The sequence below is a fragment of the Chiloscyllium plagiosum genome, chromosome 5 (genome assembly GCF_004010195.1).
Source record: "Chiloscyllium plagiosum isolate BGI_BamShark_2017 chromosome 5, ASM401019v2, whole genome shotgun sequence".
In the NCBI taxonomy this organism is placed as follows: Eukaryota; Metazoa; Chordata; class Chondrichthyes; order Orectolobiformes; family Hemiscylliidae; genus Chiloscyllium; species Chiloscyllium plagiosum.
This window is the reverse complement of record NC_057714.1, coordinates 104,884,548-104,908,509: the sequence shown is the minus strand read 5'-3', so window position 1 is coordinate 104,908,509 and position 23,962 is coordinate 104,884,548. Positions and strand designations below refer to the sequence as shown.

At 45.4% G+C, this 23,962-nt stretch overlaps 1 protein-coding gene across 6 annotated transcripts in view; it reads left to right on the top strand.

The window, feature by feature from the left end:
• Positions 1-23,962, top strand: part of dpp6a (dipeptidyl-peptidase 6a) — a 1,472,261-nt gene that overhangs the window by 1,188,564 nt on the left and 259,735 nt on the right. For all 6 annotated transcript variants that reach the window (XM_043690726.1, XM_043690728.1, XM_043690729.1 and 3 more), the window contains exons 6-7: positions 8,580-8,632; positions 19,503-19,584. In XM_043690726.1, coding sequence (XP_043546661.1) covers positions 8,580-8,632; positions 19,503-19,584 — 135 coding nt within the window. The remainder of the gene's footprint in view (positions 1-8,579; positions 8,633-19,502; positions 19,585-23,962) is intronic.

Below are 23,962 nucleotides of genomic sequence, written 5' to 3'. Positions count from 1 at the left end.
GTCTCTTGATTAAACTTAAAATATAAGCCATAGCTATTAATTTAACCTGGGGTTTGTAGAGGAATAAGACAGTGTTATTTTCTGGATCTGTAGATTGTGAGGGAGCAAAAATGGCCTTTGCAGTGATATGTACTTCTTGTCAGATGTGGGAGTTTAAAGAGAGTTTAAGGGTTACTGCGGATTATATCTGCTAGAAATGCTGTTGGATGCGAATCTTATCAGATCGAGTGGATCGGTTGGAGAGACGGATAGAAGCGATGAGGAATTTGCAGCAGCAACAGTATGTGATGGATGGCAGTTATAGGAAGGGGGAAAGTCTCAGATACAGTCATACAGATGGGTTAACTCCAGGAAGGGTGAGAGAGGTCGGCACCTAGGGCAGGAGTCTTTTGTGGATACACCCATTTCAACCAGGTATGCTGTTTTGGAAAATGTAGGGGGTGATGGATTCTCAGGGGAACATAGCACGAACAGCCAAGTTTCTTCTGTTGAGACTGACTCTAATGCAATGAGGGGTACGTCGGCTTCCAAGAGATCAATTGTGTTAGGGGATTCTGTAGTCAGAGGTACAGACAGACAGATTTTCCTGTCAGGGTGAAAGGGAAGGCTGGTAGGTGTAGGGAATGCTGGATGACTAAAGAAATTAAGGGTTTAGTTAAGAAAAAGAAGGAAGCATATGTCAGGTATAGGCAGGATAGATCAAGTGAATCCTTAGAAGAGTATAAAGAAAGTAGGAGTATACTTAAGAGGGAAATCAGGAGGGCAAAACGGGGACATGAGACAGTTTTGGCAAATAGAATTAAGGAGAATCCAAAGTGTCTTTACGAACATATTAAGGACAAAAGGGTAACTAGGGAGAGAATAGGGCCCCTCAAAGATCAGCAAGGCGGCCTTTGTGTGGAGCCACAGAAAATGGGGGAGATACTAATTGAATATTTTGCATCAGTATTTAGTGTGAAAAGGATATGGAAGATATAGACTGGAGGGAAATAGATGGTGACATCTTGCAAAATGTCCAGATTACAGAGGAGGAAGTGCTGAATGTCTTGAAATGGATAAAGTGGATAAATCCCCAGGACCTGATCAGATGTACCCGAGAACTCTGTGGGAAGCTAGAGAAGTGATTGCTGGGCCTCTTGCTGAGATATTTGCATCATCGATAGTCACAGGTGAGGTGCAAGAATTCTGGAGGTTGGCAAAACGTGGTGCCACTGTTTAAGAGGGTGGTAAAGACAAGCCAAGAAACTATAGACCAGTGAGCCTGACCTCGGTGGTGGGCAAGTTGTTGGAGGGAATCCTGAGGGACAGGATGTACATGTATTTGGAAAGGCAAGGACTGATTAGGGATAGTCAACATGGCTTTGTGCGTGGAAAATCATGTCTCACAAACTTGATTGAGAATTTTGAAGAAGTAACAAAGAAGATTTATGCGGGCAGAGTAGTAGATGTGATTTATATGGACTTCAGTAAGGTGTTCGACAAGGTTCCCCATGGGAGACTGATTAGCAAGGTTAGATCTCATGGAATACAGGGAGAACTATCCATTTGGATACAGAACTGGCTCAAAGGTAGAAGACAGAGGGTGGTGGTGGAGGTTGCTAAACAAAGAGACCTTGGAGTGCAGGTTCATAGCTCCTTGAAAGTGGAGTCGCAGGTAGATAGGATAGTGAAGAAGGCGTTTGGTATGCTTTCCTTTATTGGTCAGAGTATTGAGTACAGGATTTGGGAGGTCATGTTGCAGCTGTACAGGACATTGGTTAAGTCACTGTTGGAATATTGCGTGCAATTCTGGTCTCCTTCCTATCGGAAAGATGTTGTGAAACTTGAAAGGGTTCAGAAAAAATTGACAAGGGTGTTGCCAGGGTTGGAGGATCTGAGCTACAGGGAGAGGCTGAAGAGGCTGGGGCTGTTTTCCCTGGGGCGTCAGAGGCTGAGGGGAGACCTTATAGAGGTTTACAAAATTATGAGGGGCTTGGATAGGATAAATAGACAAATTATTTTCCCTGGGGTCGGAACTAGAGGGCATAGGTTTAGGGTGAGAGGGGAAAGATATAAAAGAGACCTAAGGAGCAACCTTTTCACACAGAGTGTGGTACATGTATGGAATGAGCTGCCAGAGGATGTGGTGGAAGCTGGTACAATTGCAACATTTAAGAGGCGTTTAGATGGATATATGAATAGGAAGGGTTTGGAGGGATATGGGCCAGGTGCTGGCAGGTGGGACTAGATTGGGTTGGGATATCTGGTCGGCATGGACGGGTTGGAACGAAGGGTCTGTTTTCATGCTGTACATCTCTATGACTCTATAACTGCTCCTTTCCCTCTCCAAGGCAATGGTAAATGTGAGGCAGTTGTGATCACTGTCACCAAAGTGTTCTCCCACCGCAAGATCTCACACCTGTCCTGGCTCATTGCCGAGCACCAAATCCAAAATGGCCTCTCCCCTCGTCGGTCTGTCTGCATCCTGAGTACGAAAACCCTCCTGAATACACCTGACAAAAATGGCTCCATCCAAACCATCGGCACTAAGGAGGTTCCAGTCGATACTGGGAAAGTTGAAATCACCCATAACAACAATCCTGCTACATCTGCATTTTCCAAAATCTGCCCACCTATGAGTTCTTCAATCTCTCTACTGGTATTAGAGGGTCTGTAGAAAACCCCCAATGTGGTGGCTGTTCTCTTGCTGTTCCTAACTTCCACCCATACTGACTCTGTAGACAAGCCTACCTCAACAACCTTCATTTCTGTAGCTGTGATGCACTCTCTGACTAGCAATGCTACACCCCTTCCTCTTTTCCCACCCTCCCTGTTCTTTTTAAACATTCTAACCCCTGGAACATCAAGCAACCATTCCTGCCCCTGTGAAACTCCCGTCTCTGTTGTGGCCACAACATTGTAGCCCCAAGTACTGATCCATGCTCTAAGTTCTTCACTCTTATTTCAGACCCTCCTTGCTTCAACGCAGACACACTTCAACTGCTCCCTTTGTTTCATCGAGTAAGAAACCTTCCTGATAGATTCACTACATCCTGTCACTGCCCTGTCTGCAACTGACCCCCTCTCAGATATGTAGCTCTGATTCCCACTCTCCTGCCAAACTAGTTTAAACCCTCCCGAACCACACGAGCAAATCTCCCACCCAAGACATTTATGCCCCTCCATTTCAGGGGCAACCTTCATGTACAGGTCCCACCTTCCCCAGAAGGTATCCCAATGGTCTAGGTATCTGAAGACCTCCCTCCTGCACCAGCCTCGCAGCCATGTGTTAAGCTGCATTTGCTGACTGTTCCTCACCTCACTATCCCATGGCACCGATCGCAAACCTGAGATCACTACTCTACTTGTCCTGCTCTTCAGCTTCCAACCTAACTCTCTGTAGTCACTTTTCAGATCCTCAAGCCCTTTCCTGGCAATGTCATTGGTGCCAATATGCTGGTTGCTCACCGAACCACCTTCAGAATCCTGTAAACCCAATCGGTGACATCCCGGATCCTGGCACCGGGGAGGCAACATACCTTCTGGGAGTTGCGTTCCTGTCCACAAAATCTCCTGTCAATCCGTCTAAATATTGAGTCCCCTACCACTAGTGCTTTTCTATTCTCCCCACTTCCCTTCTGAGCCTCAGTGCCAAAGACCTGACAACTATGGCTTTCCCCTGATAAGCCGTGACCACCAGCAGTATCTAAAACGGTATACTTATTTCTAAGGGGAACGGCCACAGGGGATCCCTGCCCTATCTGTTGGTTCCCTTTCCTCCCCCTGACTGTAACCCAGCTGTCCTTATCCTGTGTCTGAGGAGTGACCATCTCCCGGTACATCCTCTCAATTTCTCCCTCAGCCTCTCAGATGATCCATAGTTCATCCAGCTCCAGCTCCAGTTCCCTAACTCGATTTGCGGGGATCTGGAGTTGCCTGCACTTCCCGCAGATGTAGTCGGCAGAGACATGTGAAGTGTCTCTCACCTGCCACATTCTGCAGGGGGAACATGCAACTGCCTTAACAAGCATACCCCACTACTCTGAAAGCCCACACAGGACTAAACAAAGGAAGAGAAGAAAAAAAATGAGAAACCTGAAAACTTAACCGCGTTTACAGACTCTTAGCAAGGTTAGAGGAGGTGTGTGGGAAGGAGGACCTACTGTGTAGGGTCTCTGGTTTAGATCTCACCCACTTAAAAACTTCCTGGCAGCCCTCGTTTCTCTCCTCCCTCTCTCCTCGCTGCTCTGTTCAAAAAAACGTTTTTTACTCACCTTCCCGGCAGTCTTTTGCTCCTCCCTCGCACCTCTCGGCAAATGGAGGCCCTGACGCCTGAGGTAAGTTTTTTAAACTGGTATACTCACCTTCCCATCAGTCCTTCCCTCCTCCCTCAGCAAATGGAGGGGTGAAATGACAAATGATTTAAACCTTAGTGAGGAGTTAGATACAGGGACTCTGGTGTGACTATTGTACAAGTGGAGTTTTAAATACTATACTAGAAGAAATGTATTGTACAAGAGCTGTTTTGTCTCTGCTCACTTTATAAAGCAATGTTTTGAGATTCATGGGATTACGTATTTACAGGTCTTCAAATTTATTTATTCTGTTTTATCTTTGTATTTGTTAACAAGTTTCTGTTCTGTTGTGAAAACAAAATCTTCAGCATTGTGCGCTTATGTCCAGTGAGAGACCACTCCATTAATACCGAAACAAAACAAAATAAAATATGATCTATTAACCCAGGTTTCAGTCTGGGATTGACTTATCTGGTAATAACATGAGCTGCGATCATAAAACTGTAATGACTTCAGGAACTGAGTATCCCCAGTGAGTGTCAACAAACAAGTGATTGATAAAAAAAAGTGCAGCTTAACTGTACTGTTGACCATCCCTTACATTATTTTACTGATGATAGAGAGTAAATGGATGTGGCAGTAATTTTCCAGGTTGGGTTTATCTTGCCTATTAGGTACAGGACATACCTAAGCAATTTTGCAAAGATGCTACCATTGAACCTGCAAACTTGGCTGAGGGAGCAGCAGGTTCTGGAGCACAAGTCTTCAGTTCTATTGCTGGAACGTTGCCAGGGCCCATAACCTTTACAGCATCCCACGCCTTCAGCCATGTCTTGATATCTTTTTTGTTTGGACTTCTATGATGTTAAATCCTTTTTAAAAACAAAACTAAAACGGCGAATATAGGAAATCAGAAGTAAAAACAAAAAACACTGGCAGGGCTGGAAGCTCCCATGGAGAGAAAAACTGAGTTAATGTCTCAGGTCTAGAACCTTCCACCAGAGTGGTCCCTACTTCCTCTAAATCTAGGTGACAGCAGGAGAAGCTGTTCTTGCAACTGAGAATCGTGGGTAACTCTCACCCATTAATATCCCAGTCCCTCTTCAAGTTTAGGTTCTGCATTCATTAAAAACGGAAGGATGCCCAGCTTTGAGATGACCAAAAATGGCAAGTAGAATTTACTTTCAAATTAGCCAACAGTTGCAGCAAATCTGGTATCCATGGTAACATCTGCCGGTCTGTGCGCCACATATTTTCAGGACGATATGTTCAAAGTGGGGTTTCCTTGCCAGAAAACTTCAACTGTTTGTGACATCCCTGATTGCTATTTTTACTGATCCTGTCTGATATAGCATAGGGAGCTCCAGATGGTGCGTTTCTCTTTTTGCTGATTATACTTTCTAATGATTTATGGTTTGTAACATTCTGCTGGTGGATTAAGGAGAAATGTCTTTCCATTCTCTTGAAGTGCCAAGTAGGCTACAAAATGGTGCCAACACACATGCAGGGCCAAGTCTCCACAAAGTGATGGGAGTCTTGGCGGGTCAGTTAGAGAGCTTGCTAGAGACCAGTTCTCTTGAAGAGTCCCTGGATTCAAGACATTGATTCCCTCTCCACAGATATTGTGCTTCTCCAGCAGCTTCTGTCTACTTTGAAGTTTGTTTACCAATTACAAGCCTATTCGGCATGTATCTTCCTGCATTTTGGTCCATTTTGTGCTACTTTTGAAGCTGTATTTTCGATTCCTGAACCCAAAATATCCACATTCGAATAGCTACGGTATGGAAAGAGGCCATTCGGCCCATCAAGTCTGCACCAACCCTCTGAGGTGCGTCCCACCAAGACCTAGCCCCTGACCCTATCCTCGTAACCCTGCATTTACCCTGACTAATCTACCTAACCTGGACATCTCCCGACACTACGGGGCAATTTACCAGGGCCAGTCTCCCTCACCTGCATATCTTTAGACTTGTTAGTGGTGAACCAACTCTAATGTCTGTGGGATACCATTTCCCACCTTTAACCTCCAGCTTGAATCCACACTCATTGACTCTGGCCTGTGGCTGCCTGGGTTTCCTGTATTCACAGTTTTAGTTTTGTTTTTAAAAAGGATTTAACATCATAGAAGTCCAAACAAAAAATATATCAAGAAATGGCTGAAGGCGTGGGATGCTGTAAAGGTTATGGGCCCTGACAATGTTCCAGCAATAGAACTGAAGACTTGTGCTCCAGAACCTGCTGCTCCCTCAGCCAAGTTTGCAGGTACAATGGTTGCATTTTTGCAAAATTGCTTAGGTATGTCCTGTATCTAATAGGCAAGATAAACCCAAAATTACTGCCACATCCATTTACTCTCTATCATCAGTAAAATGATGTAAGGGATGGTCAACAGTACAGTTAAGCTGCACTTTTTTTATCAATCACTTGTTTGTTGACACTCACTGTGGATACTCAGTTTCTGGCTGCTTGGGTTAGAGTAGGAATGATGGACATAAACTACACCTCAGTGACTTGCAGTCATAATGCCCAGTGACTCTCAGTGTATGTACAAAGGAGAGTTGAAAGGGTTGCCTGGTTTCAGATGAGACGTTGAACTAAGGTCCCAGTCACCTTCTCAGATCAACATGAGGGATTCCACTGCACTATTTCAAGTAAAAGCAGGAGCGATATTTTCTGATTGTCCGCCTAGCTTTTACCTTTCAAACACATGTCACTAAAACTAATAATTTGAGGATTAACCGTCCTGCTGTTGGGGTTTGCAAATTGGCTGCTACATATCCCTGAATTGCACACCAAAAGCATGTTAATTGGCCCGAAGTTCCTTTGCAACATTCTCAGGCCATGATAGGTGCCATATAAATGCAACTCCCATTTTTCAATCTTGAAGAAAACAATCATAATACCACTGACAAGATGGGCTGAATGGTTGCCTAATGCCAGCACCATTCTGGGCTAATACATGAAATGGCTGGGTTGTCTTATGAGGAAAGGTTGGACAGGCTGTGCTCAAATCCATTGGAGGCAGTGGGATTGAAACAGATGCATTTCTGAGGGGTCTTGACAGGATGGATTTAGAAAGGATGTTTCCTTTTGTAGCAGAATTTAGGATGGGAGGTCAGTGTTTAAAAATAAGAGGTTCCCGCTTGAAGGCAGAAGTGAGGAAATTTTCTCTTCTCTGCGGTCCATAAGTCTTTGGAACATGTTTCCTGAAATGATGGGGGCAGCAGAGTGTTTGAATATTCCTATGACAGAAGGGGATAGATCCTTGAGGTAAGGCAGAAGGTTACCGCAGTAGTTGGAGGTGAATGGTACAATAAGATCAGCCATGCTTTTATGAAGTGGTAGGCCAGGCTTGAGAGGGGAATAGCCCATCATGCTCCCAATACGTACGATTGAATGTACATGAACTAGGAAATTCATATTCTAATATTAAACCATGAGGCACGCAAGAATACTATGCCTTAAAATAAGCAAAGGCAAACGTTTAACCAATCAGTACATATATAGTCACCAATATTAGTCTTAATATAGAAACATAGAGAATAGGAGCAGGAGTAGGCCATTCGGCCCTTTGAGCCTGCTATGCCATTCAGTTTGATCATGGCTGATCATTCCCTGTTTTCTTGACATAGACTTAGATCCTTTTAGCACTAAGAACTATATCTAAACTCTTTTTTGAAAACATTCAGTGTTTTGGCCTCAATTGCTGTCTGTGGCAGAGAATTCCACAAGCTCCTCCTGTCTGAGTGAAGTCATTTCCCCTCAGCTCAGTCCGAAATAGGCTACTCCATATCGTTCCACTGTGACCCTTAGTTCTGCTGTTGACCCCTGGTATTGATTTTCTACATGCTCACCTTGGAACTGCTCAAAAAGTAAATGGCAAGTCTGATGAAGGGATTGCAGGGTCTTGAGGGATTTAAGGACCTTTTCTGTACACGTTTTCTAATCTTGTCAACTCACCTTGCCCATAGGAGCAGGCCAGATTACACTCCGAAAATGAAAGTATTTGAGTCAAAAATCTAAAAGACATAGCAGAAAGTAAATTTTGTTTTATCTCAAACTATTTGATAATAAAACAGTCGCAGAGCAGGTGTTGCATTGTGAGTGATATGGAAACCATTCACTGAAGCATTAATCTAATGTTGACTTACATGTTAGGTTTCAAGTTAACATCTTTCTCATTCACTCTTTTGCTATCTGTGGTAACTTTGTTATCCTCGATACAGAGAATGGTACAGAGAGACTTGAATGATGTTAACTAGTGCGCATTCACACATTAATGTGTCTGTTTGTTTTCCTTTCCAGACTCATCGGCATTCTTTTACAGCCTACTACACCCTGTGTAATTTAGAGACTTGGTAAGTAATAAACTCTTATTATTTCCCGTGTGCAACTGATTTGCCGCTATGCTGGGCTGAGTGTATTTGATCTTTGAGCTAGTTTCAGACTGAAGCAGTATCAGTAACAGGCACAACACAAGCTTGTGAGATGGGAATGTACAATAATACAAGGTCATATATATCACAACCAAGGTGTGAATTGGAATCGAAAACAATGCACACTTTGAATTGATGTGAATCACTGTTTCTGGCTCTCAATTTACGTGTTGGATTCAAATTGGAGTTTTTAGAAATGAAGGCAATTTGTGATGAAGTCAAGGTATTACATGACAAAAATATATTATTTACAAATATATCTGTTTACAACCCACCTACTACCCACCTTGCGTCTTGCCACCCCATACAGAGGAGTCTAAGTGAGCAAGATCCACCAGCTAACATTCTATGGATTAAGGAATGGGAAATATAGAAAGTAAGGGCAGATGTAGGCCATTCGGCCCATTGAGTGTTCTGCCATTCAATAAAATCATAGCTGATCATCCAACTCAGTATCCTGTTCCTACTTTCCCTTTGATCACTTTAACCCAAAGGATAATATACTGAGTTCCTTGCTGTGGTTCTGTTCGCCGAGCTGGAAGTTTTTGTTGCAAACGTTTCGTCCCCTGGCTAGGCGACATCATCAGTGCTTGGGAGCCTCCTGCGAAGCGCTTCTTAGTAGCCACACACGCAGACAACAAGCAACATGAATTCGACTGGGACAACACTACTATCATAGGGCAAGCCAGACAGAGAACAGCCAGGGAATTCCTAGAGGCATGGCATTCATCCACAAACTCCATCAACAAACACATCGACCTGGACCCAATATACCAACCACTACAGTGGACAGCTGAAACTGACAACCGGAAGCGGCAGGGACAGACCACTATAAACACCGGAGGAAACATCAAAGAAGCGCTTCGCAGGAGGCTCCCAAGCACTGATGATGTCACCTAGCCAGGGGACGAAACGTTTGCAACAAAAACTTGCAGCTCGGCGAGCAGAACCACAGCAACGAGCACCCGAGCTACAAATCTTCGCACAAACTTTGAATACTGAGTTCCTTTTGAATACATCTCCGAACATTCAGTAGAAGATGCAAAGTCACTGATAACTTATGCAGGTTAAACCCCATGTGTCGAATGGCAAACATTGAACTATCACCAGGAGAGTGGTTCTTGATTAGCAGGTTCAGGGCAGGTCAGGGCTCCTGTGCAGAGAATGGAATGGATTCCTTGCAGGAAGCAAGGTGTGAGGACATGTACTTGAGGTAACCGTGGGAGTCAATGGGCTGATCACGGATGTACATGGACAGCCTACCCCCAGACGTGGAAACAGAAGTTTTGAAGGAGGGAAGGAAAGACTCAGAGATGGACTAGATAAAGGTGAGAGCAGGGTGGAAATTGGTAACAAAGTTGATTAATTTTTCCAATTCTTGATGAGAGTAGGAAACAGCACTATGGACACCAATGGATTCGGAGAAAGCGTTGTGGGTGAGGGTCCGGGTTGGACCGGAACAACGAATGGTCCGCATCCCCCACAAGGAGACAGGGTTTACTGGTGCCCATAGCCAAAGCTTTGAAGACAAAGTTGTTCAAAGTGAGAACTAGCTCAGTCAGGTGAAGGAAGTGGTGGTGGTTGGAGACTGTTCTTTTCAAGGAGGAAGTGATGAGCCTTAGGACCATCCGAATGGGGAAATGGTTGTGTAGAGGGATCGCACATTCATAGCGAAGAGGACATTGGGGAAACAGCCTTAAAGCATCAGAAGAATCACAAATTAAGTGGAAAGAGGCTGGACAATTGGAAGGAAATAGAGTCAAGTGAGGAAGAAGTAAGTCCAATGGGGTAGGTACAGACTGAAACAGCGGATCTGCCAGAGCATTCCTGTTTTTGGATTTTGGGAAGGAGGTAGAAGTGGGCTGTATTTGTTTGGAGAACTGTGAGGTGGAAAGCTGTAGAGGGGAGAGCTCCAGAGGAGAATGAGGTCCTCAACATTAATCTTCAATCCATTGATGTTCCAAGGTATCAGGTCAAACACGGGGCGAGGAAATCTCCCATTGATGACCACATAGCATCCTCCCCTGGCTGACAACTCGCCATGTGGTCCTCCATGTCAAACACTACTTGGAGGAAGCACTGAGGGTGGAGAGGGCGCAAAATGTACATTGGGGGTGGGGGCGGGGGGTGCGTTGGGGTTGGTGGTGACTTCAATAACCACCATGAAGTGTAGCTCAGCAACAACATTACTGATTGAGCTGGTTGGGTCCTGCGGCAGGTGGTGAGGGAAAAATATACTTGACCTCATCCTTACCCAACTAGCCGCTGCAGATGCATTTGTCAGCAACAACATTACTGATCGAGCTGGTTGGTCCTGCGGCAGGTGGTGAGGGAAAAATATACTTGACCTCATCCTTACCCAACTAGCCGCTGCAGATGCATTTGTCCATGACAGTATCAGGAAGAGCAACCACCTTGTGGAGACAAAGTCCTTCCTTCACATTGGAAATAACCTCCATTTGGTGAGTAACACCATTACTATACTAAATGGGACAGACTTCAAACAGATCGAGCAACTCAACACCGAGCATCTATGAGGCATTGTGGGCTATCAGCAGCAGCAGAATTGTACTCCAACACAATCTGTAACCTCATGGGCTGGTGAATCCACCTTTTCAACTATTATGTTAAGCCAGGGGATCAACCCTGGTTCAATAGAGAGTGCAGGAGGGCATGCCAGGAGCAGTCCAGGCACACCGAAAAATGAGGTATCAACCTGGTGAAACTACCAAACAGGACTACTTGCATGCCAAGCAGCATAAGCAACAAGTGATAAACAGAGCTAAGTGATCCCAAAACCGACGGATCAGATCTAAGCTCTGCCGACTCCCCACATTCAGTTGTGAATGATGGTGGACAATGCCCATCCTCAATGATAAGGGAGCCCAGTACATCAGTGCAAAACGTAAGGCTGATGCATTTGTAACAATCTTCAGTCAGAAGTGCCGAGTGGACCATCCGATGCTACCTGAACAGCCGTGCTTTTCCAGCACGACTCTAATCTAGAATCTGGTTTCCAGCAGTCATTGTTTTTATCAAGAAACGGTTGGAGACACTGGATACTATAAAAGCTACGGGCCCTGATAACATTCCAATAATAGTACTGAAGACTTGTGATCCAGAACTTGCCGGTCCCCTAACCAAGCTGTTCCAGTACAGTTACAACACTGGCATCTACCTGACAATGTGGAAAATTGACCAGGTACATCCTCTATAAAAAGCAGGACAAATCCAACCTGGCCAATTATCACCCCATCAGTCTATTTTCAATCATCAGTAAAGTGATGGAAGGTGTCATCAACAGTGCTATCAAGCAGCACCTGCTCAGTGACGCTCAGCTTGGGTTCCACCAGGGCCACTCAGCTCCTGACCTCATTGCAGCCTTGGGTCAAATATGGACAAAAGAGCTGAATTCCAGTGGTGAGGAGAGAGTGACAGTCCTGGACATCAAGCTGCATTTGACCTAGTGTGGCACCAAAGAACCTCAGCAAAACTGGAATCAATGGGTATTGGGGGCAAACTCTCCACACAGGAAGGTGGTCGTGGTTGTCAGAGGTCAGTCATCTCAGCACTAGGACATCTCTGCAGGAGTTCCTCAGGGTAGTGTCCTAGACCCAATCATCTTCAGCTACTTCATCAATGACCTTCCCTCCATCAGAAGGTCAAAAGTGGGGATGTTTGATTGTGATTGCACAATGTTCAGTACCATTCATGTCTCCTCAGATACTGAAGCTGTCTGTGTTTAAATGCAACAAAACCTGAACAATATCCAGACATGGGTTGATAAATGGCAAGTAACTTTCAGCCCTTGACATTCAAAGCCATTACCATCATTGAATCCCCACTATCATCTTGAGTGTTACCATTGACCAGAAGCAGAACTGAACCAGCCTATAAATACTGTGATAGTAAGAACACGTAAGAGGCTAGGAGTACTGTAGCAAGCAATTCACTTGACTCCCCAGAGTCAGTCTGCCATCGACAAGGCACAAGTCAGGAGTGTGAGGGAATACTCCCCTCTTGCCTGGATGAGTGCAGCCCCAAGTATATCCAAAAAGCTTGACACCATCCAGAACACAACATTCAGTTTATTGGCGTCACATCTATGAATAGTCACTCCCTCCGACACCGCTGCTCAGGAGTAGCAGTGTGTACTATCTACAAGATGCACTTCATAAATTCACCAAGACCCCTTAGCAGCACCTTCAAAATCTTTGACCACTGCCATCTAGAAGGACATGGATAGCAGATACATGGGAACACTACCTTCGAACATACTCAACATCCTGAATTTGATTGAATTACTTCACCATCACTGAGTTAAAATTCTGGAACCCCCCTCCCTAAAGGCATTATGGGTCAAGCCACACCAAATAACTGTGGTGGTTAAAGAAGGCAGATCACCACAATATTCTCTATGCTAACCCGTGATGAGCAATAAATGCTGGCTCAACCATCAACGTCCACAGCTCCCTTTTCTCTCTGAGTAGCTGGCAGCTCTCAGGGCCAATGTCCACAGTACTGGGGACTTCATGGTTTGGAAAGCCAGAGACTGGCCTGTTAAGTGCCTGAGGACATTTGCTTCTCATGGGGCCTCCTCCTAAAAATGCAGCACAGGAAGCTCCCACAGAGTCCATACCAGGAATAAACAATGATGGGGAAGATGAAAAATGGGAGTGTTGAATGATGGGAACGAAGAAAGATCAGGGTAATGAAAGATCAACCTGATGACAGATCGGGATAATGAATGATCGGGGTGATGAGAGATGGGGGTGTTGAAAATTGGGGGTGATGAATGATAGGGGTGATGCGAGATGGGGGTGATTAATGATTTAGCTTTACTTTAGAGGTGAAGGTGAGGGAAACAGTTAATTAAAATGGAAGTAAATTGACGATGACAATCTGCAGTGCTGGTGCTTCAATGAAGCAAGTGCCTGTGAGTTGCTCATGAATTCAGTGCGTGCATTTTTGGGTAGTGGCTCAGTGGTTAGCACTGCTGCCTCACAGCGCTGGGACCTGGGTTCAGTCCCAGCCTTGAGCAAATGCCTGTGTGGAGTTTGCACATTTTCTCCATGTCTGCGTGGGTTTCCACTTGGTGTCCTCCCACAGATGTGCGGGTTGCTTGGATTGGCCATGCTAAATTGCCCATAGTGCCCAGGGATGTGTAGGTTAGCCTTGGCAAATGCAGGATTACAAGAACAGGGTAAGGAGGTGAGTCAGGGTGGGATGGACTTCAAAGGTCAGTTTGGACTTGTTGGGCTGAATAGCCTGTTTCCGCACTGTAAGGATTCTGCACAAAAAAGATTGAAGCCCAAAAGTTCAGGAGTTGGAGGTTTGAAATTGTTGCTTTAATAACTTGGGGTGAAACGATTTTAAAGGATGCTGAAGTTCTACAGAGGGAACGAGGGTAGCAAGGAATACAAAGAAATGGTGAGAGGTGCCCTTCACAGTGACTGAAACATTGGGAATACAAAGGTCACAGAGGATCGCAACATCAATGGGATGGTCAAGAATATGCTTTGTCGAGTTGATAATGGACGGAGAGATTTACAGTTGATTTCAGGAAGTAGATTGCAAGTGGATATGAGATGGAGATTAAAGCACTCAAGAGTGGGAGTCACTTAGTGTAAAAGCAGCAAGTTATCTCAGTGAAAAATTCCATATCACTGATGGAAGACAAACGTTTTGTAGGAGAGATGAGGCTCGGGGAACAAAGTGAGGTGCTTGAAGAACGTGACGATGCCAGAGAGGCAGGAGATTCCCAAAGTAGAGAATTTGATGATATTTATACCTTTCGGTGGGCTGACTGTATGAGGAGGACATTGTCATTGCTGGCTCCTAGTGCCCACACTGCATAGAGAGGCTGACAGGAGAGGAGGAGGAGGAGACAATTATGATTATTGCTCATCATGAGCTGATGATGAATGTCTGGGAAAGCTCTTTGGAAGATGCCAGGAGAGACACAGAGAATATGGGTCTATTCGTAAGGCATTGAAACCCGGAGCTGCAGCAGTAATTGGGTTAGTTTGGGAGATTTTCATGGGCTTGCCATTTCAGTGCCTGAAGGGTTAGTTGCACCGCTGCAGAAAGAAAATATTGAGATAGCCATGCCACCTGCTGGTGATACAAAGGTATTAAACCAGTGACTGTTTTCAACTGGAGAGTGAACAGCGCCTACAGCAAGGCGTGCTCTTTATGAATGAGTCTAATTCTTTACACCACTACCATACTCCATTCCAAAGTCAGAAGGTTATGGAACTAAGCTAGGGTTCGAATACGTGGTCTCTCAGTTGATGGCGAACTAGAAATAATGATTGTATGTATTAATTGATCACTTAGGCAAAAGTGAGGACTGCAGATGCTGGAAATCAGAGTCTAGATCAGAGTGGTGCTGGAAAAGCACAGCAGGTCAGGCAGCATCCGAGGAGCAGGAAAATCAACATTTCGGGCAGGAGCCCTTCATCAGGAATGAGGCAGGGAGCCTCCAGGATGGAGAGATAAATGGGAGGGGGTGGTGCTGTAGGAAGGATATTATTAAACTGGAAAGAGTGCAGAAATAATATACAGAGATCTTGCCAGGACTCAACAGCTCACTGCCTAAAAGGGTGGTAGAGAGGAAGGTGCCAGGATGGGAGGGTGGGTTTTTGGGGGGCATGGACCTGACCAGGTAGTCACAGAGGGAATGGTCGTTGCAGAAAGCGGAAAGGGGTGGGAAGGGAAATATATTCCTGGTGGTGGGGTTTTCCGAAATTAAAACAATGAGCTATCACCATTATTAGATTAGATTCTCTACAGTATGGAAACAGGCCCTTCAGCTCAACAAGTCCACACCAACCCTCCAAAGAGTAACCCACCCATCCCCATTCCCCTATTTAGCCCTGACTAATGCACTTATCACTACGGGCAATTTAGCATGGCCAATTCACCTGACCTGCACATCTTCAGATTGGGGGAGGAAACCAGAGCACCCGGAGGAAACACATGCAGACACGGGGAGAATGTGCAAACTCCACACAGACAGTCACCCAAGGCTGCAATCAAACCCAGGTCTCTTGCGCTATAAGACAGCAGTGCTAACCACTGAGCTACCATGCCACCCAAGGTTATAGGAGGTTCCAGAACTAGACTTGATGACATCACTTGCAAGGAGGTTGTATGGTTATAAAACGAAGAATGCCTTTGATTTTTATGGCATTTTTCTTAACTCTGGATGATAACCAAGCAATCTGGGCTAGACACGAGCTGAACCTGGATATATCCAGGTTTGAGCTGATGAGTCACAGTACAATCTGCAGCACGGGAGTGGCAGATAATGAGCATTCAAAACAAGAGAGGTTCTGGTTGAACCTCACAGCCTAAACATCACCATCTTGGGGGTGAGAGAAGAGCAGGGTGGGGGGCGGGGATGGGGGTTACAGATTTATCATTGATATGAACACTGAAGTCCACAGCCTGACTTCCAAAAGCCTCTGCCCTCTCTCACCTGTGGAGCGCAATGGAATATTGCCCACTCACCCAAATGGGCGAGGCTGGGGCCATCACCATTTGAGATAAAGGGCACAAGTTTTAGAGGGGACGTGAGGAAAAGCTTTTTCACCCAGGGGGTGGTGGGAATCTGGGACTCACTGTCTGTAAGTGTGGGAGAGGTAGAAACCCTCATAACATTGAAGCAGTATTTAGATACGCAGTTGCACGCCAAGGTATTTAAGGCCAAGTGCTGGAAAATGGGATTAGAATAGGTGGGTATGATTTGGAAGTGCCAGTGTTGGACTGGAGTGTACTAAAGTTAAAAATCACACAATACCAGGTTATAGTCCAACAGGTTTAATTGGAAGCACACTAGCTTTTGGAGCACTGCTCCATCATCAGGTAATTGTGGCGTATAAGACACAGAATTTATAGGAAAAGTTTACAGTGTGATGTAACTGAAATTATATGTTGAAATGCATTATCTGAGATGACATGGCACTCATTGTTAAAGTTCACTTGAGAATGTAACTTTTAAAAAAAAGTTCTGGGATTAATAGATGAAACCACATGGTCATTCAAAAAGATGGGAGACTTAATGAACAATCCAGATCCTTTTCAATATATCTTTTCAGTTGCATCACACTGTACACTTTTGCTATAAATTCTGTGTCTTACAATCTTATTGTCCACAATCACCTGATGAAGGAGTGATGCTTCCAACACTAGTGCTTCCAAATAAACCTGTTGGACTCTAACCCGGTGTTATGTGATTTTTAACTTAATAATTAAGAAGTTATTGTTGGGCCGAAGATCTGTTTTCTGTTCTGTAGACCTCTATGACTGTATGACTTGGGAAGCTCAGGTGGTCAGCAGAGTAGTTTACCCAATTGATGCCCCCGCCTCTAGATGGTATGTGTGCCCCCATCTGTCATTGCCATGTAGTGGCTATAACATGTGCAATCTGCAAGGTGCACAGCAGCAACTCCTTGCCCCCCTCTAATCTCCACCTTACTAGCCCATGTCACCTGGAGGCTTCCCTTGGTCTTGTCGTCCCCACGTGCAACAGATTTTAACAAAAAGGCAACAATCGGAAGATGTTAAGATGTAGCGTAGAAGAGTGAAAACGGCTGGGAGTCCAAGGAAGAGTTCTGTTCATGAACTCTACAACCACACAGGAGTGTTAGCGAGGGCTCTTCCACTGCTCACTGCTCCAACACAGCCCAGCTCCCAAGTACCCTGGCCTCTCACTGAGAGAGGAAGAGGAGTCGACAGCCAGATTGCTGAGCTCCAATGATTGATTTAGTCCCTAAATTACAGACATCCCAGGATCAGGAATGGTTGACAACCAACAGCTCACTTTATGGAAGTGTAAAGAAATATATACAGTGAACCGCAGAGAAATGGATCCATCAACAGATTTGTGAAATGTCCTGAGCTCAGCATCACTTCTCACTGAAGTGGGCTCGCCCGTGCCTAGGATTGGAGGGGAGTTTTTCTTAAGATTCATAGCTGGGCCAGCATTTATTGCCGGTCCCTGGTTCCCTTGACAAGGTGGCAGTGAGCTGCTTTCTTGAACTGCTGCAGTCCATGTGCTGTAGGTAGACCCACAATGCCCTTAGGGAGGATATTCTAGGTATTTCACCCAGCCACAGTGAAGAGACAGCGGATATAGTTCCAAGACAGGATGGTGAGTGTCTTCAAGGGGAACTTGCAAGGGATAATGTTCCCATAGCACTGCTGCCCTTCTCCTTGGTAATGGTCATGAGTTTAGAAGGTCTGTCTCAGAAGCCCTGGTAGATTTCTGCAGCGCATCTTGTAGATAGTACACACAGTTGGTACACACAGTTGGTACTCAGCATTGTTGTAGAGGAGGTGAATATTTGTGGCTGAGGTGCCAAACAAGCGGGCTGCTATATCCTGAATAGTGACAAACTTCTTGAGTGTTGTTGGAGCTGCACCCATCTACTCAAGTGAAGAGTATTCCATCACATTCCTACACAGATGGTGGGCAGCGTTTTGGGAGTCAGGAGGTGAGTAATTTGCTGCAGAATTCCTAACCTTTGACCTACTGTTGTAGCCACAGTATTTATATGGCTCGTCCTGGTCAATGGATGTCAATGGTGGGAGCTTTGATGATGGTAATGCCATTGAATATCAAGGAACAAAGGTCCAATTCTGTCTTGTTCTCAAATACCAGCCTGCTTTATCCTCTCCTTGTTAGGAAGCTGCAGTCCCCAAGGACACTTTGAATGCCATGATTACCAGTCAAGTATTGAATAAGAGATAAACACAGAGAATACTGGAGAAACTCAGCAAACCTGGCTGCATCCGTGCAGAGAGAAACAAAGTTAATGTTTTGAGTCTGGTTAGGTAGATCTTCATGTTTGTTTCAGATTTCCAGCATCTGTACTATTTCACTGTTAAATGAATAAGGGACTCTTGGATATCCTGAATCTGACATTAGAATTAGAATATTAACCTTTCTTGTCATATATTTTCAATGAGAGTCTATATGTCGCCAATTACAGCACTGACGTAGATACAAAAGTACTAGGCACAGCTTCTTTAGTTACAAGATCTTAGACAATACTACGATAAAATATCCAGCATTATAGAAATAAAGTTCAGTACAACAGACCACGCTGGCACCTAGCTTCCAGTCTGCATGGGGCCCTGGCTCTACACCATGCTGGCAACAAACCACACCAGGAGGCCATTGTGGGAGGCTGAGAGGTCACCACCCCATGCTGGGGGTCACTGCACCAGGCCAGAAGTCACCACGCCAGGTCGGGAGGTACTGGCTAACCATTATAACCATCCATTCCCTGCCTATGGCATTAACAGATATTGTCACTGTTTTAAACATTCGGGGGGATAAACATTCAAAGCAGAGTTTGTGTTCCCTGTACAGTGGTATTAAAGTCTGACGTACTAATTTTTTCCAGGCTCATTTAGACAAATCATAAGAAACAGGAGTCTGAAGGAAAATAAATGTAGATCAAAACCTTTGTCAATTTCTGCTTCACTCAATGACAGCCTCTGTAATTGGAGATTTGAAAATGCTTGCTTCTGAGTATTCCTGGATTGTCTCTAGAGGGGTGAGTGAATAATGTTTGCTGCCAGTTCTGAAGAAGAGTTGAAACGTTAAATTTATTTCTCGCTCCACAGACTCGGCCATACCTCTGCTGAGTTGCTCCAGCATTCTGTGTTTGTTTCAGATTTTCAGTATCTGCAGCACTTTGCTCTCGTGGGCCTTATAAAATACTCGAGTAATCAGAATCTGACCATTTTTTTTTTACCTTGCTATTTCCTTCTGATACAGGGAGCACCTCACCTTGAATCCACCCGAGGTTAGGGATGCGGAACTGCTGTATGCAGGCTGGGGAGTCAAAGGCCAACAGCTGGTGAGAACATGTTTTACTCATTCGTGCAGAGCTATTTGTGTTTCCTTAGCATCTCCCAGGGCTCTACCAACAACTCTGAGTCAAAGTGAAGTTTTAAAATGTTCGGGGAAATTGATAGTTCCATCATCAAATGAATTTAGATTTTCTTCCTATCCAGGTTTGTAATGTTCAGTTTGACATTTGGAGAAGAGTTTCAGGTTAAAAGTGTAGAGTGTGATAACTGCAAAGGGCACTGAATGTCCAAAGCATTGTAGCTGCTTCCATGATTGAAAATGTAGTTCGTGCCCTCTCACTCTACTTTTGTATTGGCCAACATTAATTCATTTCTGACATTTGACTGAATCCCAATGTATGAACATTGCTCCTCTGTTATCAGCCAGATGCAATACTGTGTGGCTTGGCTTTTCAATCCAGTCTCCAGTTAACTCACAGGCAGACAGTGCAGGTTCGATCTTTCCGCCATTTTTGGGTGATGGCCAACGTTATTAGCATCAGTGTTTAAGGTGATTATACACAGTCATAGAGACGTACAGCACAGAAACGGATGGTGGGCGGCGCAGTGGTTAGCACTGCTGCCTCACAGCGCCAGAGACCCGGGTTCAATTCCCGCCTCATGCGACTGACTGTGTGAAGTGTGCACATTCTCCCTGTGTCTGCGTGGGTTTCCTCCCACTGTACAAAAATGTGCAGGTTAGGTGAATTGGCCATGCTGAATTGCCTGTACTGTTAAGTGATGGGGCAAATGTCGGGGAATGGGTATGGGTCGGTTGCGGTTTAGTGGGTCAGTGTGGACTTGTTGGACCGAAGGGCCTGTTTCCACACTGTAAATAATCTAATCTAAACCCTTCCATCCAACTTGTCCATGCTGACCAGATATCCAAAATTAATCTAGTCCCATTTGCCAGCACTTGGCCCATATCCTTCTCAACCCTTCCTATTCATATACCCATCTTGATGCCTGCGTCACTTCCTCTGGCAGCTCATTCCATACACTCACCACCCTCTGTGAGAAAATGTTGGCCCCTGAGGTCCCTTTTATATCTTTCTCCTCTCACCCTAAACCTATGCCCTCTAGTTCTGGACTCCCCTAACCTGGGGAATAGACCTTGACTATTCATCCTATTCAGTCAATCATAAAATGTTTTGAACACTTTATAGATACTGCATCATTCCTAATTCAGATACAAAGGAACCTCGATTGTCCGAACGAGATGGGTGGGCACTATTTCGCTCGGATAATTGATTATTCGGTTAATCGATTCAATGCCTTTCCTCTGGGAGTTTTTTATTAAATCTGCTCCCTGTTCAGGAGACTAAGCAGCAGCACACAGTACGCAAGCCCCCGCCCCCACCTCCCAACCCCTTCCGCCCCCAACCCGCCCCTCCAACACCACCCCCCATTGTCCAACACCACACCCACCCCTGCCCCAAAACCCGTCCAACACTGTTACCCGGAAGGGCTTTTACCCGACAGGTCGATTTTCCTGCTCCTCGGATGCTGCCTGACCTGCTGTACTTTTCCAGCACCACTCTAACCTAGACTCTGGTTTCCAGCATCTGCAGCCCTTGTTTTTAACCCTACTGTGAATCCTCTTGCGAGGATGCCTACCTTGAAGAAGTTCTCCTCCTCTCTCTACAAGAATCTCAGTGAGTCTCTCTCTCACTGCAACTCCCAGGTCATCTCCTCTGCCCTGAAGCTCCTCAACCATGTCCTGAATCAGACTCGCTAGGTTAGTAAGTTTGTTGATGGCACAAAGGTTGGTGGAGTTGTGGATAGTGTGGAGGGCTGCTGTAGGTTGCATCGAGACATTGACAGGATACAGGACTGGGCTGATAATTGGCAGATGGAGTTCAACCTGGAAAAATGTGAAGCCATTCACTTTGGAAGGTTGAATTTGAATGCAGAATACTGGGTTAAAGACAGGATTCTTGGCAGTGTGGAGGAAGAAGGGCTTATGCCCGAAACATCGATTCTCCTGCTCCTCGGATGCTGCCTGGCCTGCTGTGTTTTTCCAGCACCACATTTTTCAACTCAGTGTGGAGGAATAAAGGGATCTTGGGGTCCATGTTCATTGCAGAAATGTCTGTCATGTGGGGGGATAATTTTAAGGAGATTGAAGGAATGTTTAGGAGAGATGTCAGAGGTAGGTTCCTTACTCAGAAACTAGTGGGTGCACTGCCAGCCATGGTAGTAGAGTCAGATACACTAGGGACATTTAAGCAACTCTTGGAGAGGTATATGGAAGTTAGTACAAGGAAGGTTATGGAGATTGGTCTGATCTTAGAGTAGGATAAAAGGCCAGCACAACATTGAGGGCTGAAGGGCCTGTACTGTTCTCTGTTCTGTGTTCTATGCTCTCCTCTCTGACACTCACACTTACTCCATCTCTGCGACTATACCCACCTCCCATCAATGCTTGTGCTTTAAACGCCCTGCAACACCTTGCCTGCCCAATGTGCATGCCCTCACTTTCCTGGGTCTCCAACAGTAACAGCTGTGCCACCTACCTTCACAACCCTTCATACCAGCCCCTTTCTCATACCAGGAGGAAGATAGCCCGTGTCAGGGTTGGTTGATGGTCTGCCTGGCATTTGACTCCTTACTCCTAATGTGGAGAATGTCCTGACTCTGACTGGCCTGACTGACGGTGTCTGAACCCCCCCGACTGGAACCGGAGGCTGACCTTGACTTACTGAGTTGGCACCCCCTGACCGGACTATCCCCTTTGACTTGACTGAGGCCTCTGCTGACAATCAGGACACGGCTCCTGGATTTGTGCCTGTGCTAAACAGCAAGGCAAGACAGAAGTAACATGAGGGAGAAAGTGAGCACTGCAGATCAGAGTCGAAGAGTGGGGTGCTGGGAAAGCACAGCCGGTCAGGCAGCATCCGAGGAGCAGGAGCCCAGTATCTCTGGCTGAGGGAGCAAAGCACAAAAAGGAAGACATTGCAAGACAGGGATGCTGGGAATGTCCGGGTAGGATCAGAGTAAGGAAGCACTTTACGAACAAGCAAAGAGACCAGCAATGCAGCCTGGTGCAGTCCAAGAGCTGGGAGGGTGTATATCCCTGAGCGCACAGTGTCCTTGCTGTAACATTAAAATGATATAGTGGCTGCTGGAGTCCAAGATACATTAAGGGGGCAGAATTGTGTGTGTGTGTGTGTGCGCGCGCACGCTTGATACAGTGTGTGTGTGTGCGTGAGTGTGACAGAGGACATGCCTGTGAGACACTGTGTGCCTGTGAGAGAGAGAGAGAGTATGTGTATGAGAGAGGGTCTGTGTGAGCATGTGAGAGTGAAATACCAGACGCAGGATGACAAACCAACCATCACAGCCGCAGTGTAACACATCATAAATACCATGGAATAATTAATCTTGATTACTGGAAGCAATTTAGTGTTTTGTTTCAAGTTCATTTACCGTTACCTAACAGAAAATAATGGTTATTGTACATTTACAGTAGGCAATGTTAATGAGCACCACCCTTTAAAGAGATAGTAGATGGCACATCTTTTTCTCTCTCTACTGTCCTCTTTCACAATGGCAAGGGAGTACCATAGAATTGTCTAAACAGTCATGGGTAGGACCCTGGTCTCACTTTGGAACAAAAATACTCAGCGCCTGCAGAGTACAAGCCTTAGCCATTGACTGTTAAATTGTATCTAGACCAACCAGTGTCCTTTCACGACATTACTGGAGGGTGATCACGGAAAAATATGGATAACAGTTTAATGTGGGAGGGAAGCAATTGACTGGTGGTATGATCACTGAACTGTCAATCCAGAGACCCAGGTAATATTCTGGGGACCAGGGTTTGAATCCTGTCATGGAATCTGTTGTCAATTAGAACAGTACAGGAACGGACTCTTCGGCCTCCTGTGTTGTTCTGAACGTCATTGTTGGAAAAATCCATCTTATTCACTTAATACTCTTTGGGGAATTAAGCCATCCTTATCTGGTCTGGCTTACATGTGACTCCAGACCCACAGCAATGTGGTTGCCTCTTAACTGCCCTTTGGGCATTTATGGATGGACAAAAAATGCTGGCCTAGGCAGTACCACCCATATCCTACAACATAGACATAGAACAGTACAGCACAGAACAGGCCCTTCAGCCCACGATGTTGTGCCGACCACTGATCCTCATGTATGCACCCTCAAATTTCTGTGACCACATGTATGTCGAGGAGTCTCTTAAATGTCCCCAATGACCCTGCCTCCACAACTGCTGCTGGCAACGCATTCCATGCTCTCACAACTCTCTGTGTAAAGAACCCGCCTCTGACATCCCCTCTATACTTTCCTCCAACCAGCTTAAAACTATGACCCCTCGTGTTAGTCATTTCTGCCCTGGGAAATAATCTCTGGCTATCGACT